This window comes from Jaculus jaculus, chromosome 18, assembly GCF_020740685.1.
Source record: "Jaculus jaculus isolate mJacJac1 chromosome 18, mJacJac1.mat.Y.cur, whole genome shotgun sequence".
In the NCBI taxonomy this organism is placed as follows: Eukaryota; Metazoa; Chordata; class Mammalia; order Rodentia; family Dipodidae; genus Jaculus; species Jaculus jaculus.
Window position 1 is genome coordinate 63,201,153 of NC_059119.1, and position 24,434 is coordinate 63,225,586.

Sequence of the window (24,434 nt, forward strand, 5' to 3'; positions counted from 1 at the left end):
CCCAGGCTGACCTGGAATTCACTATGGAGTCTCAGGGTGGCCTCTAACTCGTGGCAATCCTCCTACCTCTGCTTCTCAAGTGCTGGGATTAAAGGTGTGCACCACCATGCCTGGCTTTTTTTTTTTTTTGAGGCAGGGTCTCACTCTTGCCCAGGCTGACCTGGAATTCACTATGTAGTTTCAGGTTGGCCTCAAATTCACAGTGGTCCTCCCACCTCTGCCTTCCGAGTGCTGGGATTAAAGGCGTGCACCACCGTACCTGGCTGCTTGTAATGTTTTTAATCATGGGAGAAACAAACATTTAATACATACTCACCCTCACTCACTGGCTCTTTGTCTTGCAGAGGCCTACCTCCCCTGTGCTTGTGTTCACCCTCATTTTCCTGTCAGTAGACGAGTGGCTTGCTTGTTCCTTTCCCGGCCACACTGGCAGTACCCATCCTCCATGTGTCTATGTCCTGTGTGCCCTTTGGGTTTGTTTCGATAGATCACCTTTGCTTGAGGTCCATAGGTAAGCAGTTGTGAACTGCAGTTACTTTAGTACCTTTTAAAATATTTTTATTTAGTTATTTGAGAGAATGAGGAGAGAGAGAAGCAGAGAGAGAGAGAGAGAATGGGCACGCCAGGGCCTCCAGCTACTGAAAACGAACTCCAGATGTGTGCGCCCCCTTGTGCATCTGGCTTATGTGGGTCCTGGGAAATCAAACCTGGGTCCTTTGGCTTTGCCGGCAAAGGCCTTAACCACTAAGCCATCTCCCTAGCCCTAGTACCTTTTTTTTTTTTTTTAAAAAAAAGCTTATTTATTTACTTATTTGAGAGAGAGAGGGAGAGCATGGAAGAGGTAGATAGAGAAAGGATGGGCATGCCAGGACTCCCAGCCACTGCAAATAACCTCCAGACACATGCGACCCCCTTGTTCATCTGGCTTATGTGGGTCCTGGGGAAATCCTTAGGCTCCGCAAGCAAGCGCCTTAACTGCTGGGCCCCCTCTCCAGTCCCACTTTGGTACCTTTTAACTTCACAGGACGATGAAAATCCCCACTGTGCTCACAGGGATTTCCTGCAGCTGAGACTGTGATGAGGTCAGCCTCCAGTAATCCACGATGCAGAAGAAACGTTCTTCAGTCTCTGTGGTGTCTTGATTAAGTTGCTTGGATTTCTGCTTTCATTAGGTGCATTTGGGAAATGGGGTTTCTATAGATTTGTCTGAGAATATAATGCAGAGATTTGTCAGTTGCTCAGCCTCTGGAGGTTTTGATGGTGTCTGCCTTGGTGTGGTGGAGGAGTGTATTGGCTCTAGCCTTGCACTTCTCTCTACCCTTGTCTGGGGAAGAGGAGGGGTGTCACAAGTAACGCACAAGGCTGTTCTGGGAGAGGAGGATCTCTGCTGGCTAAATCCGGTGTGTGTTGTTTATGCAGAATTAGGACAGGCATCTGCCATGAGATTCAGGGGACAGGAAGTAGTCAGCCCTGAGAGAGGCGTGCCAAACAGACCCCTGCCCTGTGTGTTCCGTCCACAGAGGTCTCCCACCCACCATGAAGCTTGGGTTGTCATTGCTCATGCTGTTTTGCGACCTGCGTTCTTGCTAGCTGGGACGTTGGTGTGAGTGCAGATGTCACTGTACCTGTACAGCAAGTTTCCACTGACCTGTGTGACCAGGGGACATTTAGTGCTTCTTACGCTTGTCTTTAAACTCCTAATTTTGAAGTTTCTGATGGTGGCAATCGATAGTAAGAGCTTTATGAAACCTTAAGAAACACAGAGGAGAACTGTGGGCTGCTGTGTTCTCCACGCACAGTGACAGTCAGCTGCAGCCTGGGGGGTGACTCGGCAACCGCGCAAAAAGGTGGGTGGCGTGGCGCATGTCTGTCTCAGCCGCGACCCTGGCAGAAGTGGTGACCGAGACAGGAGAGTATGTGGCAGCTTGGAGGCCAGCTAGCTTAGCAGCAAAGCATGCTAACAACGTGAGGCCTGGTGTAGGCAGAGACGGACACTCGAAGTTGTCCTCTGTCTGTGTGTCTTGGCTTGCACGTGCCTACGCACCCACAAACGAGCACATATCACACACAGCGTATTCAACAAAAATCCCGCTCTCCCCAAGGTAACAGTTGATGCCCCTTGGTGGTCAGCAGGAAGTATGATTCTTCACAGACTTTTTCCCTGCGTGAAATAAGAAAGCGAAGAGGAGCCAGGCATGGTGGCGCACGCCTTTAATCCCAGCACTTGGGAGGCATACGTAGGAGGATCACCATGAGTTCCAACACCCCCCCCCCCCCCACCGAGACTACAGAGTGAATTCCAGGTCAGCCTGGGCTAGAGTGAGATCCTGCTTCAAAAAACCAAAAAGAGGCTGGCCACAGCGGAGCAAAGGGCGCTGACAGGCCAGGCCGGGCTGGGACCCAGGCTAGGGAGAACCGAAGGGCCTATGTGGGCACCCCGCCCGGCTGCAGAGTAGGTTCCAGGGACCATGGGCCTCAGGCCCTGAGGACCATGACGACAGGTGATTGCTGCCACCTCTCAGGATCCCTGTGTGACTGTTCTGGTAGCCCTGCCTTTTCCAAGGTTGTGGAGACTACAGGCCTTGGGCCACCCCAGTATGTAGCACAGGTGACTTCAAGAGATGGCCGACTGCTCTCAACTGTCATCTGAGCCGTGGATACACCAAGCAGACAGCCTCAAGTCGCTGGGATGAACCTCCAATCCAGACACAGTTTATGGGAGGAATGGCATTTATTTGAAGCTTACAGATCCAGGGGAAGTTCCATAATGGCAGAAGAAGTTGGCCCCTTTTCACAGGGGCCATGCACAGAGAGCAAAGCCACCACTAAAAGCAAGCAAGCATACTCTAGGAACCCCAGGCAGGACTGAGGCACTTTGCGTATCTTAGGCTGGAATTCCCCAAACACACCTCGGGTGGACCCTAGGGTCCAACCATAGTGACACCTCCTCCAGCCAGACAGCTGGAGATCTAAGAAATTTAATAATGGGACATCTCAAACTATCACATTCTGCCCCTGGCCCTGAATAGATTCATAACCATCTCACGTCGTAAATTGTACTCAGTCCAGTTTCAAAGGTCCCCATAGTCTTTACAACTTAAGATAGTTCCAAAGTCCCAAGTCTCATCTGAGATTGAAGACTGCCTCTTAACTGTGAGTCCTGTAAAATGAAAACAGATTATATACTTTCAACACATAAAGGCACAGAGTAAACATTTCCAGTGGTTATAAGGCATAACAGGGAGAGACTGAAACAATGCAAACTCAACAACAATCAAGCAAACATCAAGTAGCCACAGTTCAAGTCTGATCAGATCCAGGGGAAGTTCCATAATGGCAGAAGAAGTTCGCTCCTTTTCACAGGTGCATGCACAGAGAGAGAGAAGAGCCATCACCAAAAGCAAGCAAGCATATTCCAGGAACCCCAGGCAGAACTGAGGCAGTTCTCAGTAACCAGTGACTTGACAATCTCCAAACTTTCCAGTTTCGCCCCTCCAGCTGGGCTGAATAGCCAGGGAAAACTGCCATCATCCCAGGCCAACAGTGCTCCATGGTAGCCCTTGCACAGTCCTGGTATATCCAAAACATCTTCAGGCCTCCATGCAAACCGTGGTCCATCTTCCAGTGGCTTTGTCAGCCTTATAACCCTTGGAAACATGGTAAGAGCCAGAGGATGAGGAGTGCTGTGAACATTGGGGCAGGGGTTATTTACCAAACAAGTGAAACTTACCAATGGCTATACCAGCAAAGCCAGTGTTGCCCCAGCACTTCCAGTGACCACTAGCTGTCAGTAACCCTCAGCAGGGCTGCGGGCCTCAAGCCCTCCTCCACTGCCCGTGACTGAGTGTCGGCGGGCCCCATGTCGTGTAGGTCTTGTGCACATAATGACTGTCTCTGTGTGGCTGTGAATGCAGTGGCCACATCGTGTCTGGAGGATAGCATTCCACAGCACTCCTCATCCTCTGGCTCTTACCATGTTTCTGACCCCTCTTCTGTAATGTTATGAGCCTCAGAGGGAGGGAAAGAGATGTCTCGTGTAGCCCTGAGCTCTCAACAGTCACCTGTTAGGAGTCAGGAAGACTGAACTTTCACAGAGTTGCCAACCTCATTTCCCATTGAACAGAATGCAGCACAGGTACATTTCATGATTAGCTAAGACCAGTCACTGTTTACCTCACAGGATGAGGGAAGGGTCTGGCTTTTCCTGAAAAGGATGGCTGCCTGGTAAAGTGGCAAAGATAGCAACCTGCTGCTAAGGGCTGTCTGGAAAAGTATGTCATTTTTAGAACTTGCAGGGCTGCAGTCTCTTCATATATTTATTAAAAAAGGTAACTGGGCATGGTGGCGCACGCCTTTAATCCCAGCACTAGGGAGGCAGAGGTAGGAGGATCGCCATGAGTTCGAGGCCACCCTGGGACTACAGAGTGAATTCCAGGTCAGCCTGAGCTAGAGTGAGACTCTACCTCAAAAAAAACCAAAAAGCGGTGGTCGTGGAGCATTTTTATAGACTTAGCGTACTGCACTTTACATCACCCCATCTTTCCCAGTTGTCCTCTTTGTGGTGGTGCTGTGCTGAGGTGTAGTGTCCACACTTCTAGATGGTTCTCTGTCAGCACCCCATCAGTAGATAGCTCTCCCAGTGTTTCAGAGGAGTTGCTTCCTTACAATACTTGACAAGACCGGGAGCTTTTGAAGTTTCAGATTTTACCAGCCTGATAAGTAGAAATGTTCTTTCATTCTGGTTTTAAGTTCCATTTCTTTTATTACAGGATTCGGGCATCTTTAACTATAAATGAATCATTTGTAATTCTTTTTCTGAAAAATGACCATGCCTTTATTCTGGCCTTATTATGTGGTTGCTCATTTTATCATTGATCTGTAGGGTGTATACACACACACACACACACACACAGAGAGAGAGAGAGAGAGAGAGAGAGAGAGAGAAAGAGAGAGGGAATAAGTTATTAATGATATAACTTTTAAATTTGTTGTCTTTTGATTTTTTTTTTTTTTTTGAGGTAGGGTCTCACTCTGGTCCAGGCGGGCCTGGAATTAACTATGTAGTCTCCAGGTGGCCTCGAACTCACGGCAATCCTCCTACCTCTGCCTCCTGAGTGCTGGGATTAAAGGCGTGCACCACCACACCTGGTTTGTCTTTTAATTTTGATGTTGTATTTTACCATGAGAAAAGTTTTGTCTGTACGTGATAAAACTGTGCCTAATTTTATTTTTTGCTTCTCAATTTTGTGTTATATTCAGAGCCTTTTCAAATATTAGCTTTACTATGCTTGCTCTGACACCAAAACAATCAACATGGACGACTTCTGTGATCTCAAAAATGGGACTTCCTCCTCACTAGAAAGCAAGCATTTCTACAGCAGACACAGGCTACATGTCTATACCAGCTCAGCCTGACACATCTACCTGGAAGTGTGGTTCGTCTTCCCAAGTTAAATTTCCTGCGGTCCCCATGCCCCCTCCTAGGTTTGCTCGAGCAGCTCAGGAAACTCCGGAACAACCGTGTCTCCAGATTCTCATAACGACTATGACAAAGGCTGCAGGAGAAGAGCCATCTGGGCAGGTCTGCGACAGGCACGGCGCTCCTGTGGTGCCCTCACCCCCATGTGCTCAACGATTAGGAAGCGCTGAATGCCGCCCTACTGCGTTGTTATGGAGACTTGCTTGTGTGGGCATACTTGAGGCACAAACAGGGCACCAGCTAAGAGAGTGGGGAAGCCCAGCAAGGCCTACCTGCTTCTTCTTGGCCTCTCTGCATGGCATTCCAGGAGCGTGGAGGACCTTCCAACCCATGCAGACAAGGGTGTGACAGGGGTTTCTGTATGAAAGAACAGAGGGAAATGTCTGTATGGAAATACAGAAAGCCAAGGAAAGGTTAGAGCTCATATGACCTCCCTTGGGGAAGGGAGATTCTCATTTCTTGGCTCGCCTGAGAAGGTGTTACGAGCCAGAACCTTAGAGAAAACCAAAACACAAATATGTCAGAACATCACCTCATTAGATGTTTGAATCTACCTCTGGCATTCCCGTTACATTTGATCTTTCGGTTCCTCCTCTTGGCTTATAAACTCAAAAGGGGTAGTCCATTTTTTTACTTCCTGACCATCTGAGGTGTCTGTATCTATACTAACTTTAAAACCAAGGTGGTTTTTTTTTTTTCATTTTTAAAGCAGCCTATTGGCAGTTCTTGGGTGGATTTAAATTAAAGATTGATGCAGGGGAAAATTAACATCTTCATGATACTGATTCTTCTTGTCCAAGAACAGTGTGCCTTTTTGCATATTCATGTGTTTTAAAATCTCTTTCCTATAGCATTTAAATTTTGCCTATTTAAGATTTTTAATATTATTTTTAGCTACTTAGTATTTCTTGTTATTGTGCATGGGGTTTTGGTCTTTTATTACATCTTCCGACTGGCTATTTATCTACATGAAAACTATTGATTTCTGTCCAGAATTTGAAAGAGATTAGCAACTTGTCTAAGAGCATATTGTGAATTACTAACAGTTGGATTCCAACACTCCTTATTCTGCCCATCAGGATGGCTTACGATAGAGAAGAGGATTGTGCTGTCTTCAGGAGCCATCCTCTAGGAAGGTGACAAGAATCATTTTGTACCTTTCAGAGTACACAGTCAGGCAGTTCCAGTATTTCCTTGGCTCTCAGCCCTGAGTGGTGCAGAGTGGGCCCCTCAGGATTCAGTCCTGGGTGATGGGGGGTCACGGGGTCCCCATCCCTCCTTGAGGAGTTGTTGGCAGTTAATAGTTGCTGGAAGCGTGGGTGACATTTGGCAGTGATGTGCCACCAGCAAGTTGTGCATGCTCTGGGAAACAACCTCCCAGCCACGCTTGTGCAGTCTGGGTCACACAGATACACAAAGGAAAAATAGCCATCAAAACTGAAAGAGAGACTGGTCGCTCTGGGAGCACTAGGGTTTAAGCAGGGAATAGATACAAGTAAGTGTGTGCATGACCAAAGTGAAGATTCAGATTCCTGGTTTTCTCACTCAGTGATATGATCACATTGGAACTGTTTTCTTTTGCTCTTTTAGACGCCCAGAAGCCCACAGATGTGTATCTACCTGTTCATGTGTTATAGCTTCAGTGTGGCACCTAAAGCCAAAGCGCGCACGCACCACAGAGGAAACGGCCCCTGGAAAAGAACCAGACACACATAAAATGCAGGCCATGGACTGACCGATGTTGTCTGCAAAACATCAGTTTCAAATAAAGAATTCTTTGTGTAAAAGCATCACGAGGAGATATCAGGAGTGGTGGCGCCTGCCTTTAATCACAGCTCTTGGGAGGCAGAGGTAGTGGGATGGCCATGAGTTCAAAGCCACCCTGAGACAACTTTGTGCATTCCAGGTCAGCCTAGGCTAGAGTGAGACTCTGCCTCAAAAAAAAAACAAAAAAAGGTCATGAGGAATATTAAACCAGTAGAAAAATAGGCAGAGTATATCAAGTGGAAACTAAATGTCCAATAGATATGTGGAAGAAAATGACTAGTAGCCAGAGGAAATACAAATTCAGAAATAGCAAGGGAACAACTAATATTCATCACTTTTACAAAAATTAAAAGTCTGGCAGCACCAACTGCAGAGCTGTGAAGGAGTGGGACTCACACTGCTAGGTGGAGGTGTGAATAGGCTGGTGTTCCTCCAGAGAGCAACGTGGCACTATCTGTCCAAGTTGACATCACCTGCCTTCAAGTCTTACTCAAGCTGTTCACCCAACACATACTAAACACAGACCAGAAGATGGACAGAGCTATGTGTAATCAACATAGATAAATACAAGTACTAATAATTTTAGGAGGTTACATTCTGTTTTTCACCATTTATAAAGTCAAGCACTCAAAGCAAATACATTGTGTAAAATAGGGCTGTAGAGATTGCTCAGTGGTTAAGGCACTTACCTGCAAAGCCTAATGACCTGTGTTTGATTCCCCAGTAACCATGTAAAGCCAGATGCATAAAGTGCCACATGCATCTGGAGTTTGTTTGCAATGGCTGGAGGCCCTGGTGTACCCCTTCTCTCTGTCTGTCTCTCTCTGTCTCTGCTTGAAAATAAATAAATAAATAAATGAAAGCAATATGTAAAATGTGCAGGTGGTGAAAGTATGAAACTGTACTGGAGAATACTACAACTATTCTAAAATAGGTAAATATTCTTGTGGGGAATGGTGAGGACAGGGTTGGCAAAGAGCCTGAAGTAGAAGCTCCGTTTGCATGGAGGCTCGCAGGTGCTGGGGCATCTCTAGTCTCAGGCCTCTTCACCATTACTCTGTAGGAGGAACCACATGTGATGGTTTGGTATCTAGCTTTTCTAGGCCTGAATATACAGAAGCACAATTGCCTGTGGTTGGCATAATGGGCTCTGATGTAAATGTGCCTGCTGCACACTTGGTGACTGTCAAGTTACCTACAATTCATGATGTATAGAATACATACCTCGCCTTGTGTAGACTATGGTCATGTCAAGCGCGCAGGTAAGTGCGTAGTGGGCATATGGGAGGTGTGGCATACACACTTAATGAAAGGATATATATGAATAGATTAGATTTTTCCTTGGTGTTACAACTTGTACTTTTCACTTAATGATATAGCTTGGTAATTTTTCCATGTCAAAACATACAGATTATCTTAAGTGTTTACCACATTAAAAACATCTAATTATATCTAGTTTGTTCTGTGACTTGTATGCTAGTTTCTGTTCTCCATGTCATATTTTTCTTTTTTCGTTTTTTTTTTTTATGTTTCTATGACTAGTTTTTGAGAGAGTATGGCTGTGTAGCCCAGGCTGACCTTGAACTTGGTAGTCCTCCTGCATCAGCTGCCTGAGTAGCTGTGATTATAGGCATGCACCACCACTGCTGGATGGAGTACGCTTTTGTTTTTCCTCAGGTTTAGGGTCTCACTCTAGCCCAGGCTGACCTGGAATTCAGGGTATAGTCTCAGGTTGGCCTTGAACTCACGGTGACCCTTCTACCTCTGCCTCCCGAGTGCTGGGATTAAAGGCATGCGCCACCACCTCCAGCTGGAGTACATTTTTAATACGAACCCTTTGTTAAATATTTCTTATGTGTGCACAGTTTTTTCCACTTTGTCAGTTACAATGTGTAATTTTCCTTTGTTTAAACTGTTATGTAGGAAATAGTTTCTTATCTAGTATATGTGTGTGTTTGTGTGTGTGTGTGTATGTATGTGTGTGTGTATATATATATATATATATATATATATATATATACATATATATATATATATATACAAGTATATATATACAATATATATACATATATATATATGCAGCTGGCTTACATGGGTACTGGAAAATCAAACCTGGGTCCTTTAGCTTTGCAGGCAAATGCCTCATCTGCTAAAGCCATCTCTCCAGCCCAAGAGCTTTGCATTTTAAATAAGAAACTCTTGCAAAAATTTCCCCCACTTTTTATTTTTTTATTCCCTCCATTTTGCTATATGTAATCTTTAAAATCTTTATATGGTCACTTCTCAGTATGGTGGTTCACTTCTATAATCCAAGCACTTAGGAGACTGAGGCAGGTGGATTTCCGTGGCTTTACGGAAATCTACAGAGTGAGTTGAGGACAGCCTGGACTGCAGTGTAAGAGCTTGTCTCAAAAGCCTGCAAGGACTAGAGAGATGCTCAGTGATTCAGGCACTTGCCTGCAAAACCTAATGACCTGTGTTCAGCTCCCCAGTACCCACATAAAGCCAGGTGCATAAAATGACACAGGCACCTGGAATTCATTTGCAGTGGCTGGAGGTCCTGGTATACCCATTCTCCCCCCCCCTTTCTCTCCATATTAATAAATAGATAATTTTAAAAAAGTCTTTATGTGGTTAAAAATAACTTGTAGTGTTTTATTTTATGATATTTGTTTTTAAAATACTTTATGCTTTTACATATTTATCTTAAGACATTATTACCTTCTTTGAATGTCCTTAAACATAAGCTAATCGTGTTGTTTTTTCTTTGAAGTGGCATAAGTTGGCATTCAAGCTCTATCCCCAAGTTGTTAAGTGTTAGAGAAGTTTCTAGGTATCGAGGAAAATACAGTTTGCCACTTCACTTTGAACAAGCATTTTAAAGAGCCACCTGTTTGTTATATCTAGAGCTGTGGCCTCATAAGTGTTTTCATGTGCAGCTGTTCAAAAAAAGAGGCTCTTATGTAAAATGGGGTATGCCGTAAGTCAGTCTTAAAGTAGCTAAGATTTTTCATCATTGCTTTTGTTTGCTTTTTATATTACGTCTGCACCTCCGTCTCTTAACTTGCGATGAATGAATTCTAAAGAAAATTCACGACTTCAAATGTTAAGTCATTTGAGGAGGATACAGACATTCGTCCATATTGAGGAGATTGGTTCAAGGTCCCTGCTAGATATCAACATCTATGACTGTCAGAGTCCTTGCATAAAATGACATAGAATTCATATTCCCTGTGCACATTTTAAATCATCTCTAGATTTCTCGAAATACTCAATACAACACAAAATGCTATGCAAATAGTTATACTGCTATACTGTATTGTTTGGGAAATAATGACAAGGAAAGTCTGCATATATTTGGTACGGATACTTTTTTCCTTTTTCAAATATCTTGAACTTGTGATTGGTTGAAACTGACTGTGAGCCTACAGATAGGCAGAACTGACTATATTTTCAACAAGATATATGAACATAAAGTCTTTAGACTAAACTCTCTGTTTAGAAGAAAGCTTGTTAAAAAAGAAAAAGTTGACCAGTATCAAGCCAAATGTACACTTTTTTTTTTTTGAGACAGGATCTCACTGTTCAGCCAAGGCTTGCCTAGAGTTTGCTATGAAATGAAGTTGGTCTCGCCATGCCTCTGCCCAAGCAGGGGTGCTGGCGTTACAGATGACTGCCGTTACACCAGGCACCACATGGAAGTATTTTGGAAGGTGTTTATCAGCTATGTGAAGCAGCCTTGTGTCTGTGTTTTGGGAGATAGGATGTAAGTGTCTGGCAGAGAGCAGCATCTCACTTGGAATCCTGCCCGTGGCACTCAAGTTTGATCTTCAGACTTGCTCTGGAAGTGGAGGCTGACTTAGCAAAGACGCGGCCGTGGGACAGCCGCCAGTCAGTCAGGCTCCACTCCTTCCTTTCTGTGACCTTGGGCTCAGTGCTCAAGTTGGTTCAAGACCGTGTGACTAGGTGAGGTAACTGTGTATTCAGGACATAATGTCTAGCTTGAATTGTAGCTGTGTTGGTCCTTCCAGGATTTGGGAGGCTCAGGCACACAAGTTTTTTGTGTGTGTTTCTTTTCCTGCCCCCCCTTTCTTCCCAGGACTCCTTTGCCCATCCGTGGAAGAAGGACTTATATATGACTTCCTTTTGGGAAAATTTTACATGTAAGACCTTTCAAAAGAATATTTGAATGTCTGGGTGTATGTGTCTTCCAGTCTTTTCTAGCAGAGCCACACACAAATAATCGGGACTTTTCCATCTGGTTGTCTTGCAGGTCTTGAGGTGAGCTGTGGTGTTCCCTCTTCCTCAAGTTCCCATCATGGTCCCGGTTCTATGGGTCTGCTGCAGAACCCCCGACTGGGGTGTGCGGGCTTCCCTCGGGCAGGGGAGAGACTGCCCCTTCCCCTAATTCCTGAGCCTCTGTGCTCAACCCAGACTCAACTCAGGGACTGTGACTCACTTCAGAGTTCTTTGTAGGTGAGGCCACGTTCCCCGCGTGGTCCTGTCTCCTGCACAGTTATCCTGGCCATTAGTGGAAAATGTGGGAGTCATTTTTTATTCTGTGTGGTTTTAGTCAGGTCATCTGAATACTGTGGCTTAGTTTTTTCAGCTATAAAATGCAGTGCTGGGAGTTTCCAGCTACTTTTACCATGATCACTAGTGAAGTCACCAAACTAGATGTCTGATAGGGACTTCCTGCCTGTGAGTTCCACGTTCCCCCCCCCCAATCTTGTTGTTCTAATGTTCTTAGAAGCTGCTTGCTCTTGGCTTTGGATGTGAGCATTGCAGGTTTAAGGATTCTGGCTAAAGTCATCGTGTCTCTTTGTAGCTTTCCTTCACTTGCCCCCTCTGCTTCCAGATTCACATCTGCCTTGCTTGTTCCAGACTTCTGAGCCATGTTTGGATGTGTACAATTGTCCCCTGAGCTCTCTTAAGCCAAGCGTTCTCAAGGTAGAATTCATCTTCCACAGACCACTCCTTCCTGTATTTCCCAGTCTTTATTCATGTTGTTGGCTTTAAAGACATTATTTATTTACTTTTTGTGATAGAGGCAGAGAGTGAGGGCGAGAGCAAAAGCGAGAGCGAGAGCGAGAGGAGGGGGGAGGGAGAGGGAGAGAGGGAGGGAGGATGGGCATAACAGGGTCTCCAGACACTGCAAATGAACTCCAGATGCATGCACCACCATGTACATCTGGCTTATGTGGGTTCTGGGGAGTTGAATCTGGGTCCTTGGGCTTCGCAGGCAAGAGCCTTAACTGCTAAGCCATGTCTCCAACCCCTCCCATGGCTTTTGCCTTTTCCCATTCTCTTATCCCTCTGGTGGCCAGTGTTGTTTGGAAAGGCCCCTTTCCTCCCTCTGAGCAAGTTGAGTCCCTCCATTTACCAGGGGACTGGAATGGCAGCCTTCTGTTGTGTCTCTGTCCACACCCTTGCTGTGTGTCTTCTGAGAGAGGTGGTGTGCTGGGTCCCTTTTCATCAGTGTAGACTGCCTTAGCATGACATGCAAAGCCTCTCATGCCTGACGCCTTCTTCCTCTCCCACACGGTGCGCTCACGCGCGCTTTCATGCCTGAGCGCTTCTTTTACGGTAATTTTTTTCCTTAGGCTGTCCTATTGTGCAGCACAGTGACTCTCATGCCTTAAAGCTTACCAAAACCTGTGTTTGGGCTTCGACTTTATATATGCATACTTATGCTTGTGTGCCCAAATACAGAGCCAGTGTCTAGACTGAGGCCTGATCTCATTTTCTTGATCGGAAAGACAGGTGTTAAGAGCAAGTGCTTACAAACACTATCTAAAATTTTATGTCAGCAGTCTTAGAATGCTTCTAGAACAGTCACACTTTGTTCCATATTGTATCAGTGTGCATACATGTTTGGGAATCAATGAGCAGTAGGGAGAAAGAATCCCAGAGGGTCATGGAGACCTGCTGGGATTGGGAATTACTGCTCTGGCTTTGTCCACTTGTTTTGTGACATTCATTCCCTTGGGCTCTTTCCTTTGTGGTGTCTTTATTTTATTTTATTTTATTAGTTTTCTATTCTGCAAGTACAGGCAGTTTGGTACCATTATTAGGCTCATCCATGACCTACCCCCTCCCCATTGGCCCCTCCTTATTGAGGTATATGGGTCATGAATTGTGGAGTTAGCCCACAGTTATTGGTACAATAAATGTCTCTGCATATCATGACCCAACATGTGGCTCTGACATTCTTTCCGCCCCCTCTTCTGCAAAATTTCCCTGAGCCATGTTGGGTTCATTTTTGGTCTGCTTCAGTGATGAGGTATTGGGGGCTTCTGGGGCTCTGGCTCTCTGATTTGGTAGGCATTGATTTTTCTCTGTGTTGGTCTCCTTCCCCCTTGTGCTGGTATCTGGTTCATCAGGAAAATAGCACCCTTGCTTGTTTCGCTAATTTTCCTTAGTTTCAGCCGGGGCCCTTTTGAGGTATGATGGGGTGGCTCTCTCCTTAGGATCTGCATCTATCTGAAAAAGAGAAGCAGATTCTCCAACGGAGAGTAAGTTAGCACCAGGACAAATGAGATAACCCTTACTTTTTTTTTATAGAGAGTTTAATAGGTGTAGGTCCTCTTGTAGCCCATGATTGATGGTAGCTTGATATTGGAGAGTGGTCTTATGTTTGGATATGGTTCTGACTTATTTCCCAGCTCCAGCTTTGTGGTGTCTTTACAGCGCTTTCTGAAAGCCCTTTGAAGACACTTTAATATTAACTGCAGCACCTTGTTTGTATGTTCTGGTTGATTCTGAAGCTGTCCTGGGACAGTGCTGACCTTTCGCATTTTTAGATCTTTCGCACTTTGTCCATTGTTAAATTAAGAGATTTGAGAGAAGGGACTGAGGTGTTTGAAAGTTTGTAAACTATTAGAAGCTATGTAGATATGAGTAGTTCTTCTGTGGAGGGAGAGTATTAATTTTTTGGACATAATTACTTTTGGCTTAACTTTCAAAAATACTGCTAGAACTTTTTTGTGGAAAAATAAGTGTTAGAACCTATAGAAAGACTTTTTGCTTGTATTCAGTGTGTTTCAGAGAACAAAGGTCTCTCAGACAACATTTAACAATCTGTTTTTCTCTGTGTAATGTAGGACAAGAACTTACTTGTCTGTGTCTTTAGGCAAAGGTATCTTTTATTTACAAGCTTTAAGATGTATTTTGCTTAACATGCAGTGAGAGAGAGCCTTGCAAGAGACAAAAGGCAATTTTCCTTGAGCCTTTACATTTCTGTCAATGGAGAGGGAAGCACGGCTCACTTAGTCACACTTCTCTGCTTCTCCGCGTGCGAGAGGAGCATGGCTGAGGGACAGACGTTATCACGGCATGTGTGACAGTCCCCCTCCCTCCCTGCTCCCTCTGCCTTATCTGCTGTCATTCATCTCGGCCATCCTCTAGCTAAACCACAGCACTGTGTAGACCATAGCAGCTTCCTGCGATTTCACCTCCAGGAACAGCCCCACGTCCAGCCCAGCCTGCAGCTCCAAGTGCTCTCATAGCTGCCGGGTCTTGAGGGAGGGATCCTGTTTGGGAGCATTATGGGAAACTTGGAGCTCTACTTTCAACCAGCTGTAGAGCCACCTAAGTCACTGGAAGTTTTTCTGTCCCTTGACTCATAGCATGTCCCGTGCTTTCCAGGAGTGCCCACAAACTGTTGCCCACGTTCTTGTAGCACCCCGCTCCTCACCCCTGGGATGCCCTTCCCTTGCCAGGTGTAGTGCACCCAGCATGCATGCAGTAGACATATACATGTCTAATTACTTAGACTCCTCTCGGTTTTGTTTTTGTTTTTGTTTTTTTTTTTTTGTAAACTAGATCAAAGTTTTATATAACCATCGTGTTTTAGAATTTAAATGTAACATCAAATGCCAAATTCAAGTCTGTTGCTAATATGAAATTTTAATTTTTCTTTACAGGTCAACTTTGTAGTGTGCCAACTCTTTGCCTTGTTAGCAGCCATTTGGTTTCGAATTTATCTACACTCAAGCAAAACTAGCTCTTTTATAAGACACATAGTTGCTACCCTTTTGGGCCTTTATCTTGCATTTTTTTGCTTTGGATGGTAAGTAATTGTTTTGATCCTGTTTAAATGAAGACTATTTAGATATATTTGAGAAATGAGTGTGTAGAATGATACATTGTGCAGGGTTTTGCTCTTGGATGTACTTATAAAGTGTTCCTTCAAAGCCACTTTCAAAATTTTTATTTTTAGTATTAAAAGCAAAAAAATAGGGCTAGGGTTTCTCTTAAGGTTGGTCTTAAAAGTTGCTATTTGTAATTTATGAAAAAGTACACAAAAGTACATGAAGGCAGTCAGTCATGAGTTGCTTTTTATGCCAAGACAAATTAACCATCTACATTTTTTTTGTTTTTGGTTTTTTGAGGTAAGGCTTGCTGTAGCCCAGGATAACCTGAAATTCACTCTGTAGTCCCAGGCTGGCCTCAAACTCACAGCGATCCCCCACCTCTGCCTCCTGAGTGCTAGGATTAAAGGCATGTGCGCCCATGCCAGGCTACAAATTTTTTGGTTGTATATTTGAGTTTTCACTGTGCAATAGGCTTTTAAGAGTCTAGTGAAGCTCATTGAATGACTCTCGTACTGTTTTTTTGTTAGATTGTCCCATTAACAAAGATGGCTTTTTAAAACATTCTTGATAGAGAAAAAAATTATTTGTAGTGGAAAGCTTTTTATGTATGATCCTTGTCATGGATGTGTGATTCCTCCAGCTAGTCCCCAGTCTTCCTCACTGGACTAGCCTGAGAGCTTTCAGTACAGAAATGTTACCTCTCCTGGAGAAGCAGGCAGTGTAGCCTCTCAGTAAAGGCTCCTCTGGGACTCCTGGGTGAGCGCTCGCCGTGGGCCCTTGTCCTAGAACTCACTGCTCATGGGAGAGGGCTCAGCGCGCTCCTCCGCAGGCAGCTGGCTGTCGGAGACTAGGCTTCTTTGAGTGAGTAGAAACGAACTCACCTGCTCTGCGGAGGCCTCCTCTGTTGTAGCGTGCACAGCCTGTGGGACCCGTATAGAAGCACTTCTCTGTTTATTCTGGGAGGTGGTTTGTGTTTCCTCTTGAAAGTTGAATGCACTGGCATTTCTTAACCTGCTCTTTGCTTCTGGCAATTGCAAATGTTTCTTAGAAATTATGGAAAAAAAGCAAGCACTGGAAATGTATCACATCTACCATATTGTCCTGTGCCAGCTCTCTGCTAGGCAAAGGCATCGGCACAGATAGATATGGGTGGTATTGAGATTTCACTATGATATCTTACAGGAATGAGACCTTTACTTCCTTGACAACATCACATTCATATCATCGAGGTTTCCTTACATTTCTGTTCCCCTTCCCAGAAGGGCTAGTACATGTTTTAAAACACTCTGGGACTTTGCAAACACAGGCATGCAGAGAATGATGCTCTTTACCTAGCTAGCTTTGACAATAATTAAAACGCTACCATTTTTCTTCTATTTCTTTACCAACCTGTTTTTCTAGAGTGTTTTGAAACATAGCTCAGTCGATCCCTACCCTTACAGAGATAACTTCAATATCCCTTATGTATTCGTATTTTCAAATGAAGGGTTGGAGAAGGCTTCTACTTAGAATGGCCCTGGGTACCTTCACTTTGTGGTCTGTGGCAACAGTAGATGGGTACGGTGGGTGTCCTGGGACGTGGAGGCAGGGCCAGAGGTAAGGGTGAATTTCGTCACTTAACTCTTCTTCTCTGAGGAAGGACTCCCTTGTCATAACCCTTCTTGAATGCTTAATAACGGTGCAAAGTAACCTGGCTGTAATGTCAAAGTCAGCAGTCCTAAATTTCAAGTTACATATGGTAACAGGGATTTTTAAAATTGAATTCTTTGTTCTTTTCTTAAGGAACAAACTTTTTATATTCCTTCCTTTTTAGGAAGAGGGATACCATGTGTAATGGGGCTCTTTGCTAGTTGGAATTAGTTAATGAAGAAGCATTCTTTTGCATTGCATTTTTAAAATTTATTGTTATCTATTTGAGACAGAGAAAGAGGCATAGTGAGAGAGAGAGAATGGGCATGCCAGGGCCTTCAGCTGCTGAGGAAAACTCCAGATGCGTGCGTCGCCTTGTGCACATATGCGATACTGCATGCTTGCATTACTGTGTGTCTGGCTTATGTGGGACCTGGAGATTCAAACAGGTGTTCTTAGGTTTCACAGACAAGTGCCTTAACTGCTCAGCCATCTCTCCAGCCCTGCTTTGCATGGGGCGGGGGGCTTTTGAGGTAGGGTCTCACTCTAGCCCATGGTGAGCCAGAATTCACTATGTAGTGTCAGGGTAGCCTCGAACTCTCGTACCTCTGCCTCCCAAGTGCTGGGACTAAAGGCATACACCATCCTGCCCCTTCTGCTTTGCAGTTTTTAAGAAGCACTTCAGTTTTTAGGCTTAAAGGCAATCCCATCTCCTACTAATTTTTACAACTTCACTTTGGAGACCATGTTTGCTCTATAAGTATAATTGCTCATTTTGCCCACTTCTGTTTGGCCTCATCTTTTTTTTTTAACTATTGCCTACAAATTTGTAACAATTATATCTCTTCATTTAAATATCTTTGATAAAAGTATTGGGTAATGATGCATGTCTTTAATCCCAGCACTCAGGAGTAAGAGACAGAAGGATAACATACAGCCAGGTCTACATAGTGAGTTTGGGGCCAACCAGGGTTGCACAGCGAGACCCTGCCTCAAACAAGAAACACAAACGAAGTGTAAGGTGATAAAAGCTCAGAAGTCAGGCAGACCTGGGTTGGACCTGAGTGAGTGTCTAGGTCTGGTAGCTATATGGCTTTGGACATGCTGTTTAACTATCTCCGACCAGTGTGAGGCTTGAAGCCCTAGCACCTCAGGAAAAGCATGAGATGAAGGTCATTCAGAGCGAACGCTGGAACTCAGACTTGTCCGTCACAGAGTGGTCCTTGCGTGAAATTCTTGGAACCAGAAGTGTTTCTGATTTTGTAGTATTTCAGACTTTGGAACATTTGCATAAAGTTAACTGGTTGAATGCATCTAATAAACAAAGTTACATTCCAGAATGCTCCGAAACTGGAAACATTTAGAGTGTATTTGTGGATTAGGGATGCTCAGTCTGTGTTATTACCATTATCTAGTTGGTGATCTAGATTGGGAATTTTTGTGTTTATCATCTCTCTTTGTTACTGTTTTTTTTTAATCTTTTTATTTTTTATGAGAAAGAGAGAGAGATTGAGACTTGGCATGCCAGCACCTCCAGCCACTGTGGTTGAACTCCAGACACTTGCGCCACCTAGTGGGCATGTGCAATCTTGAGCGCTTGTGTCACTTTTGTACGTCTGGCTTACATGGGACCTGCAGAGTCAAACATAGGTCCTTGGGCTTTTCAGGCAGGCACCTAAACCAATAAGCCATCTCTGCAGCCCCTAATGTTTTTTACTACTTTTGCAATAGCTACTTACCTGATCTCTCCTGAGATTGGGAGCTCTCTGAGGATACACTATCTTGGTTATCTTGACTATTCTTGTATTTCCAGTGTCCAGGCCAGTAGTTTTCAGAAAGTAGACATTAGGAACAGGAGGTGTAGCTCATGGTAGAGTACTTGCCTTAGCATCTATGAAGCCTTGGTTTTGACACTATCACTGCCAAAATGAAAATTTTTTTAAAACCTCTAAAAATTAGTTGAATGATCAAAGAGGTATTTTGACTATTTTAAAACTTTTATTTTGTTAGAAATAAATTTTCCACCTACCTTTAGTGTTATTTGAAATTCATAGCACAATGCTTAGCCACATCTACATAAAATATATTATCTAAAGATAAGTTGAAGTGTTTTGGGATAAAGCATCATTTTATTTTCAAAGTGCTTAAGCAGTTGGAAAGATTATTATTCATCCACTCCTACTCCAGCCTTTAAAGAATTGGTCAGTGGACATGTTGGCCAGAAACAACTTGTGTTTTTGTGGGGGCTAGATAACTAACTAGGTATGTGACCACAGTTCTTCACCTCTGAAATGATAAGCGTTGGATCGATTTATCCTAAAAGTCAACTTAAGATAGACTAGCTTTTACTTACTAATTACTTTTAATATTTGGGTGCTTGTCAATACTTTTCATGTGTTTTTGTGGCATCCTAGCAAAGCTTATGTGGCTATTACATATTTATTATGCCCATCTTACTAATGAGGACGAGTGTGATAGCTCAGCACAGGACACTGAGAAACATCACCAGTGAGGTACCTAAGAAAGTCAACAGAACAGAGGTGCATGCAGATCAGGTCAGTGCTAAGACACCTATATTACCCCAGGAGCAGAAACTGCTCCAGCAGGTGGCTGCCCAAATGTTATACTGTGCCCCAAAATGCCAGGCATGCCAAGAAAGTAGGCACCTGAAGGCCATCTAAGGCACCAGAATTGTGTTTGAGAAATAAAACTTAGCTTCAAAATTGTCTCATCTCCTCATGTTCCAAGGAAATTTATCCAGAAAAGGGAAAAATTTCTTCAGCAGTACTCGAACATAGTTTTTCTTGTTTAAGATAAATACCTTTAATGCGTTTAACAGTCAGTTTTAAATGCCCTTCTGGTGTCTAGAACCATGCTCAGGCTGTAAGTGAAGCATTGGTAGATAATTTTTTTGTTTATTTTTTATTTATTTGAGAGCAACAGACAGAGAGAGAAAGGGAGAGAGAGAATGGGCACGCCAGGGCCTCCAGCCACTGCAAACGAACTCCAGATGCCCCTGCGCCCCCTTGTGCATCTGGCTAACGTGGGTCCTGGGGAATCAAGCCTCGAACCAGAGTCCTTAGGCTTCACAGGCAAGCACTTAACCACTAAGCCATCTCTTCAGCCCTGGTAGATAATTTTGAAAGTATGAATTTTAATTATGTTTTTAAACAAAGAGGTTTGTTTTATTTTCATTTATATTTGTATAGGATTTTCTGCCTCCTTGGAGTTCTCTAATTATAGCAGTACTCCAGACCCTCACTATTTTTTGAGTGCATATGGGTGTGCATGCATAAGAGGGAATAGAGACAGACTGACCCACTTTGGACATACCTTCAGTAGACCTGCCTTAGAGCGACTCCTTATTTATAATAGGCCTGTGGAAAAATGTCTTCACATTTTAAGCAACTTTTCCACATTCAGGGTACCTGCTATTATCCCCGTAATAATGAAATTGAAAGTAATTTTTTTTTATTTTTTGAAAGTAATTTTAGTCATCTGTTAAGATTCTTACACATGATTTTTATATATTTTACCATAAAGTATGTCACCAAAAAGGGAAAAGAAAGTTGAAGGGGGAAAGAGACAGAAAAAGAGAGGGGCAAGAGAAAAGAGAACATGCATGTGTACACATGTGTATATAATCCCATGGATAGTGTGGCTTGATTTTAATCCCACAGATCCAAATTACATTCTACTTTAATTTTGTGAAGTACATAGATAAATTAGTTCTCTTTTTTAAACAGTTGATCTGTATTAGAATATTAGAAATTACTGTGTCATACAAGCCAGAAAAAATTGCAAATTCACCATAGCAAAGTATCAGATGACTGGATTTACCGAAGGAAGTTTATTTGATTAGAGCCACCATGCTTTGAGACTAGATTTAGGTATTTTTAGTAAATCATAAGACCTGGAGGTTTTGGTTGTTTTGTGAGTGATATTGTTTAAAAGGTAAGAAAAAAGTACAAAGCTGGTATTGGAGAAGTTTGGGGAAATAGCGGTATTCTATCAGGGCTTTTCTGAAATCTGTATGTATCACTTCTTTTTTAAAGTAATTGTGTCTTTAGTTATATATATAAAAAAAGATGTTATCCTCGAGCCATACAACCCCACCCTGCTTTCATTGTTGCTAAGAAATGTAGAATGCTAGGGTTGATTTTCTTTATCTAGCTCCTGGGGCCTGAACTATGGGACTTGTTCCCCGGGGTGTTTACAGAAGGTCATTTAGGCTTTGGACCTTTTTGTATTTGTATATTTTGCATATGAGAATTTTTTAGTATTCATTTTATCATGCATTAAATGCTTTTTATCATACATTATTTGAACTCATTTGTGACTTCTAACAGTACTATCACTTTTTTTTTACAGGTATGCCTTACATTTTCTTGTACAAAGTGGGATTTCCTACTGCATAATGGTCATCATCGGAGCGGAAAGCATGCACACGTGAGTACTCAGTCCATAGCACTGTACCCCCCCCCCCACATAGAATTGGATCTATTACACTGAAACAATTCTGAATTGTAATACTTTGAACTGGGCTTTCATCCCATTAGCGTGCATCACTCTTCTGCTTACCTAAAGCAGAATTTCTCAAACTTCAGCTCAGGCTGAATAACTTTTGCAATTTAGGACTTATCTGTGCGTGGTGGGATGTTGAGTCACATCCTGGCTTCTGCCCATTGTACTCTAGGAGAGCCCTGAGTTGTGACAGCAGTGGATGTTTCTAGATATTTCCAGATGTCCATTGGCAGGGCTGCCTCTGTCTAGTAGCCACTGGTGTATAGGTGATTGCAGTGAAGAATGGAGTAAGGTGACTAGATTGGAGAGTGGTTTGGAAGGACTGAGTGAGTAATGGGAAGCATGGGGAGGAAGCAGGGTATCAAGGATGTCGAGCTCTTGGCTTGAACAAGGAGGAAGATGGACAGTTTCGTCAGGAGGAGGGCCTGATTCATACTCCGTCTATGGAGCTTCTGTCCTGGTGACCATTTCCAAAGGCCCCGACTTTAGCTGTCCTCATATTGGAGACTAGATTCCAATAGGAATTTAAAGGGAGAAGGTACATTACATTAGGATGTTAACTCCTTAATTAATGTACAGAGAATTCAATTTTTGACAGATTCACATAAAGCAGGGTTTGACAAACTATATAATGGACCAAATAACAAACTTTTGGCTATGCAGGACACACAGTCCTTACACCCTGTTCACACAATGCAGATTATTGAAACATGGCTGTATTTAAGTAACATTTTATTTCCAGACAATAGGACTAGATTTGGCCAATCATTTTTCTCAGAAAACTCTTGCCATGGGGATTCTTAAACAGAGCAGTAGGCAGGGAGACACTTTTTTAAAAGCCAACTTTAAAAATTATGATACAGTTTTAATTTTTGCTAGATCATAATTTTAAACTTGCTATAGCACAAATAGTGGAATATATGAACTTCATTAATGACTTACTGTTCTTATTTTGTAATTTTCTATGAGAGAGCAAGAGAGAGACTCGGTGTGCCAGGCCTCCAGCCACTGCAGTCGACCTCCAGATGCACGTGCCATCTTGTGCACATGGGCGACCTTACACGCTTGCCTCACCTTTGTGCGTCTGGCTTATGTGGGATCTGGAGAGTCAAACGTGTGTCCTTAGGCTTCTCAGGCAAGTGCCTTAACCACTAAGCCATCTCTCCAGCCCAACTTACTGTTCTTAAGCAGCTAGATTTCTTAAAAAGTGGTAGCAATGTTTGCTTTGTATTTGGCATAGGTTTTTTTGTAAAGGGAAGTGAAATTATGATTGAAGTAAAACCCATTTAGCACTTAAATATATATATCTTACTCAGAAAAACATAAAGAAAAGCTAGGTTGTCGTGGCTCACACCCAGAATCCCAACATTTGGGAGACTGAGGCAAGAGGATCACTATGAGTTCAAGTCCAATCCAGGTTTGATAGTGAGACAAAAATGATAGTATAAAGGGAATATGAAATTTACAGGATATAATATCAATATACAAAAATTGTTTTCCATATATGTCAGAAATGAACAGTCCAAAGGTGAAGTTTTTAAATATGCTTACAGTAGCATCAAAGGGAATAACATGCTTAGGAATATAAATGCGTTGCTGAGCAAAATACAGAACACTTAGATAAATGGAAATGAATCCCACATTCACAGGTTGGAACTGTTAAGATGGCAGTCCTTCCAGTGTGTCCCGTGTCTGAATTCTAGCAGGCATCTTTGCAGAAACTGACCTGATGCGCTTAAGTGTAAATACAAAGGACGTGGAAAATCCCATAAAGAACAGAGTCGGAATACTTACACCATCTCATTTCAAACATCGTCATCAAATTCTAGTAATCAAGAACAAGTCCTGTCAAATGGTTGACTATGGCAGTTTACTGGATTATCTTTTTGAACGAGGGGCTATAAAACTTGGATCTACATGTACAGACACATAAATGACTTCCACCTCTCAGAACACACACAGACATGAACACCAGATATATCAGAGAATTGAAAGTGAGAAAAAAAAATTATTCAATCCATGGAAGAAAACATAGAAAATATTTTTTATACTGGATGAAGCAATGGCAAGATATTAAAAGCACACAAAATGAAAAGAAAATTGATAGTTTAGACCTTATAACTCCATATTAGGAGGATAAACAAACAGCCCAATTGGGAAGGATACAAAAGATTTGAATAGATATTTCATCAAAATTATATAGAGAGGGCTGGAGGGATAGTTTACCGGTTAAGGAGCTTGCCTGCAAAGCCAAAGGACCCAGGTTCGATTCCCCAGGACCCATGTTAGCGAGATGCACAAGGGGACACATGCATCTGGAGTTTGTTTGCAGTGGCCGAAGGCCCTGGCATGCCCATTCTCTCTCTTCCCCCCCCCCCCTTTTTGGTTTCTCAAAGTAGTCTCACTCTAGCCCAGGCTGACCTGGAATTATTCATCATGTAGTCTCAGGGTAGCCTTGAACTCACAGTGATTGTCCTACCTCTGCCTCCTGAGTGCTGGGATTAAAGGTGTGTGCCACCACACCCGATTTAAAATAATATATTTTTAAAAATTGCATAGAGATAGAAATGAGCCTATGAAGCACAGCGTCTGGTTGTTAGGTAAGCACGGAGCCACAGTGAAGCACTGCTTCCCACTCCCAAGCAGTCACTGCCAAGCGCGAGCTGCCGTGGAGAAAACAGGCCCTTATTCTTCGCTAATGGGAGCATAACATAGAGGAGCCTCTGAGGGAAGGAGTTTGGCAGTCTCTTAATAAAAAAAATAATAAACATTGTGAAGGGGAACATGGGGGAGGGGGAATCATCATGGTTTGTTGTCTATAAGTATGGACGCTGTCAATAAAAAGGGAAAAAATTAAGCATGTACTTACCGTGTTATCTAGTAATTCTACCCAAGAAATGGTGAAAGCATATCATTATGGACAGTTGTCTGTAAATGTT

General features: G+C 43.2%; 1 protein-coding gene across 6 annotated transcripts in view; it reads left to right on the forward strand.

Annotated features, from left to right (window-relative positions):
- Mboat2 (membrane bound O-acyltransferase domain containing 2) overlaps positions 1-24,434 on the forward strand; it is a 179,247-nt gene that overhangs the window by 41,622 nt on the left and 113,191 nt on the right. For 4 of the 6 annotated variants that reach the window (XM_004660061.2, XM_045137475.1, XM_045137479.1 and 1 more), the window contains 2 exons: positions 15,172-15,317; positions 21,343-21,420. In XM_004660061.2, coding sequence (XP_004660118.2) covers positions 15,172-15,317; positions 21,343-21,420 — 224 coding nt within the window. The remainder of the gene's footprint in view (positions 1-15,171; positions 15,318-21,342; positions 21,421-24,434) is intronic. The other 2 variants (XM_045137477.1, XM_045137478.1) reach the window with 1 other exon arrangement.